The 5,125-nt window shown below is 35.7% G+C and overlaps 1 protein-coding gene across 1 annotated transcript; it reads right to left on the bottom strand.

Annotated features, from left to right (window-relative positions):
- Positions 1-1,301: 1,301 nt before the first annotated feature.
- On the bottom strand, positions 1,302-4,649 carry si:ch211-76l23.4 (uncharacterized). The gene is made up of 5 exons (XM_034309778.2): positions 4,489-4,649; positions 2,618-2,721; positions 2,393-2,522; positions 1,855-2,097; positions 1,302-1,746 (listed from the first exon to the last, which is right to left on the bottom strand). Exons 2-4 carry the CDS (start codon positions 2,718-2,720, stop codon positions 1,890-1,892), a joined length of 441 nt encoding a protein of 146 aa, XP_034165669.1. The 5' UTR covers position 2,721; positions 4,489-4,649; the 3' UTR covers positions 1,302-1,746; positions 1,855-1,889.
- Between the last annotated feature and the right edge of the window lie 476 nt (positions 4,650-5,125).

Here is a 5,125-nt window from a genome sequence, read left to right as displayed (position 1 = left end):
ACCCAAGAAAATCGGGTTAATCTGATTGATTCTGTCATTTTCTAGTGGGTTTCAATTGTGTCATAGACTTGAACTCATAACTGGATGTTGATGATGATGATGATGATGATGATGGGGTAACATCCCACACCATGTTCCAATTCCTGATGTATTGGCCATGACTCCTGCGTCATCGTTTATAGAGAGAAAGATGTAGATTTCCCCCTGGTGGTGGTGGTTTAGTGGTGCACGGCTCGTACACCAAACTCTCAGCTGGAATTCAGTTTGGTTTGTATTGTGCTGTCTGAATCCCAGTGCTGCAGCTCTCACTGGTGTGTAAAACCTGGTCATAGTAATGACAAGAACTTAGATTTGATCTTTTGAAGATGGGGTTCAGTTAGGATTACGGATGTGGTGGATGCTTCTTTCATATCCAACAATATGGACACAGCACCACTCCATTCATGTGTTATTATATGGACAATACTGTTATATAGAAATGTGATTAAAACAGGTCTTCTTGCCTAATTTAACCCACCAACCCATTCCCATGATGTTCTAACGTAATTTCACCCTAAACCACTTTTAAGGATCACCTACCTTGCGTGCAAACTTTATCACTGATTAAATTCGGCTATTTCCCCATCATCAATTGCACTTTACTGATTTTTCTTTTTTTGTTGATTAATTTTTTTTGTTAATTAAGCTCTGACTGAATTATCACTGTATTGGGTGGAAAAAAAAGGACAAAAAAGATGGTTGATGTTCATGATTTTGTGTTGAAATTGTAGATTGTCCTCCATCTTATGACTGGATAGGTGATATGACTTGATTTCTTTATATGGAGAAAATGATGTGGTCAGATCTGATACACGAGGCTTTTTTCAGACTTGGGAAACATTTTTCCTAAGATCTAAGCATTGACATTGCAAATAACATTGAATTTTTTTCCAGGCTTTACCTGGTATCTTATCTTATCTTATCTTATCTCTCCTACAATTTGTCTTGTTCTCTTTCCAGTGGAAAAAAAGCAACCCTGAATAAACAAAGTGTAGAATATAGAGTTGAATTTTTTTTACTAACCGTAACTATAAAAGGATTAAAAAAATAATTTTTGTATTTAAATAAATGCAATTGCTGGCAATTTGCCGTGATATAAGAGGTGCTATTACAGAAAAATAATCAACTTTGGAGACTCTTTGGTAACATCACATCACCCCAAAGTTGATTATTTTCCCATAACAGCACGACACAAAGTGTTTTTTATCAGCGTCACCACAGAATGTGTCTCTTTTCGCAAAATATCACTCAGAGATCATACATGCAAACATCAGATTTTATTCGTAGCTTAGATCAGATCATGAGCCGAAAGAAATAAAGCACCACATTACCATTCTCAGAGAGATATAAATGCACAGTAATGTCCTAATATGTTAGCTCATGTGCTAGAAATAATATATGTCCTGATTACAATGGGTCATGACACTAAATCCATATCGATTTGTGTGTGTGTTGATCGTGTGTGTGTTGATAAAAGATAGAATTCTATATAATGAGAGATATATGTGTGTTTATAAATAACATAATCAATATATCAAATCAAATGAGTCTACAGATCTAGATTTATGTATAGATTTGTGTATATATTTCCTGTTTTCTTACAGATTGTTGCTTTGACATGCAACCCGAAAACACAAAATGGGGCGACTTGGCTTGTTCAGCATTTTGTGTATTACCTGTTTCCCAGCAACATGCAGTAACAAGATGCTAAAAAGAAGAAGAAGAAGAAGAAAAAGAAAAACAGCTATATAAATGCATACTGTGGTGGTTTATTTAATATAGATATATTTCTATGTATGGTTTTTCAGAGAGTACCAGCTCTAATGGAAAGTTCTGGAAGCTCAGCGGCTTCACGAAGCTGGAGCTCGAGTCTTGACCAGTCTCCTTCGCACCGGAATGACTGGTGCGACTGGTGCGGCGGCGTTGGCTTTTTCCGTCTTCAGCTCGTCGATGAAGGTCTCGATGGGCGTGAACTTCTCCGTCAGCTCGCCGAGGTGGGCCTTCAAGGCGTTGAACTCCTTGTACAAGTCATCCAAAGCCTCAGACAGAGGCTGGATCCTGAAAAAGAAAAAAGAAAGCGTGCAACTGATATGAGTGTGACCACTAGCGAGTGTAATTATCCTTGACTCGTATCCAAGCCATACTAAGTAAACCATCCAGGAAGTTCTTGGTTGAGCATGCAGCATTTCCAGTAGCCATAATCACACGGTCTGCACTGAAATAAATCCAGGAACTTGAGTTCCAGGCTTTTCCACAAACCTCAAACCAGCAAAGTTTACGGTCTGCTGTCTAGATGATGGAAAGTCAAGAGGCGATGGAAGTAAAAAAACACATCATAGTGATGTCACACTACCTGGAGTAATCAGGCAGCAAGGTCTGGTGGTCGTTCTGCAGAAGATTCTTCACCTGGTTCAAGATATCAAACCTCCAGTCATCCAGAACTTGAGTCAAATTCGCCACACCTCGCATGTTCACTTTCTCAGCTGGAAAGACATTTCATATGCTTTAAAAAAAGAGCCTTGTCAGCACTTTTTTCCCTGCATGTTTGTCATTCTTGATGACCATAAAAGTAACTCACATCCATCACGGTAGTTCCATTCCTTATTTCCAGGGCGTTTCTTCTGGCCGAACACGACAACCACGGCTAGAGCGAGGAGCAGCAAGCTCACCCTGAATCCCATCCTGGCAAGCAAAACAGCAAAACACAAAAACACAAAACGGGTGGAGAAACATAAACTCTGAGATGTTTAGACGTTTCTGTCCCACAGCAGGAACGTTCCACACCCACATCCTTATCCCAGATCCCAATCGGAATAAAGTAGCTATTGCTTTCTGGATAAGTGAGTTAAGAAGAACATAAACTGCAAATTTATGCATATTTCCATATATTTTATAATAGTTTCCCAAGAGTTCATTAGGTTTTTGTGTAACACCTTAAATTTACCTTTGAAATCTATTGCCTTAAAAATATTCAGTAATCTTTTTTTATTTTAAAAGATTGTGTAACCTGTTTATATGTTTACTATATCTTTATGTTTTATCTCACTTTTGAGCTGTAAATAGCTCCATAATTTACTACCATAAAAATTCTGTATAATCTTTACATTTACAGCTTTCAAGTTTGTCTCAAATGTCCTTCCTCAACATCTCTGAGATTCAAATGGCTCCATAAATTTACTCTGGAGATGAACTGCCACTTTTCCAACATTGAGCTCTAAATATAATCTTACTTTTGAGATCAGCTGCTTTTAAAATTCTGCCTAATCTTTACTTTTACAGCTTTAAATTTTATCCCAAATTCACATTTTCCAACATTCTTGAGCTCTAAACAACTCAATTTAACTTTAACTGCTTTAAAAAAATCCTCATAATCTTTACTTTTACATCGTGAGTTCTGTCTCAAATTCACGTTTTTCCAAAGTTACTTTTGAGATCAGCTGCCTTAAAAATTCTGCCTAATCTTTACTTTTACATCTTTAAATTTTATCCTAAATTCATGTTTTTCCATTTTTTGGCTCTAAATGGCTCCATAAAGTCACTCTGATGAATAACAGCCTTCAAAATTCCACAAAATTCCACATCTTTATCTTTTCATCTTGAAATTTTGTCTCAAATTCACTTTTCCAACATTTTTGAGCTCTAAATGTCTCCACAGTCGTACAAATCCTGCATAATCTGTACTTTTACCTCTTTTAAGTTGTCTCAAATTCACTTTTTCTCCATTTTTGAGCAGTAATTGGCTCCACGCATTTATTCTGGAGATGAACTGGCTTAAAATCCCAACATTTCTAAGCTCTAAATGCCTCCATAATCTACTCTGGACAATAATTGCCTTAAAAATTGTGCATAATCTTTACTTTTACATCTTTGATTTCTGTCTCAAATTCACTTTCTATCTATGTTTGACCTCTAAATCTCTCCATAATTTACTCTGGGCTTTAACTTTCTTAAGAATCCTGCATAATCATTAAGTTACATCTTTAAATAGTCTCAAACTCATTTTTTTTCTCATTTTTGAGCTGTAATTGACTCCATACATTCACTCTGAAGAACAACAGCCTTAAAAATCCTCCATAATCTTTCTTTTCTTTTCTTTAATCTTTGTCTCAAATTTATTATTTTCCCATTTTTGAGTTCTGAATGCCTCCATAATTTAGTCTGAACATTAACTGCATTTAAAAAATTCCTGCATAATCTTTACTTTCTCATCTTCAAATTTGGTCTCAAACTCATGTTTGAGATTTTTACTTGAGCTGTAATTTGCTTCATAACTTTACTCTGGAGATGAAGTGAGGTTATGGAAATGGCTCCATAACCTCAAACTGGAGCTCAAATACCCCAGAATCCTGCATGTGCTCACCACATTATAACACACATGGATATATAAGGGAAATTTAATGAATTACAATATTTATATTCATGAACAAAACCTAAAAGAAGTGTAAATACCTGTTAGTGAGTATAGATGTGTGTCCTCAGTAGGGCGCCTCAGTAGTGTCCAAACAGAGTCTCCAGCTTCAGTACACAGCACACGCTTCAGAAAGCCCTGAATATACAAAACACACACCCTCTCATTTTCTCTTCATCGTCTGAGCTGCCACCCACACCCACACACACACACACACACACACACACAAGCAAGTATAAGCAAGTCATTGTGAGTTGAATAGGATCTTCACCCTGCAGGTTCATAACATTCTTCAAGTGAGAATAAATAGTGCAAGTGGCAAAAAGAAGCCAGAGGCAGAAATGATTAAAAAAATTTGCTGACTAAACAAACAAAAACAGCTAAAACTGCACAATGATGTAGCATAATGTATATATATATATATATATATATATATATATATATATATATATATATATATATATATATATATATATACTTGACTTTTTTTTTACTCATTTCAGAATGAAACAAACTTCTTTTGCTGAAAGTTTCCATCAGAAGAATTTTTGCATGATTATTTTATTTTATTTATGTATTTATTCTTGTATGCAAATTAGGCTTATTTGCATGTCAAAGAAACTAATTTCATTCAGAATTTTTTTGTGATTGTGATAAACATCCACTAGTCACAGAGTT

The sequence above is a fragment of the Pangasianodon hypophthalmus genome, chromosome 13, assembly GCF_027358585.1.
Source record: "Pangasianodon hypophthalmus isolate fPanHyp1 chromosome 13, fPanHyp1.pri, whole genome shotgun sequence".
Classification (NCBI taxonomy): Eukaryota; Metazoa; Chordata; class Actinopteri; order Siluriformes; family Pangasiidae; genus Pangasianodon; species Pangasianodon hypophthalmus.
Note: the sequence above shows the minus strand (reverse complement) of the source record. Positions and strands in the feature narration are given on the sequence as shown.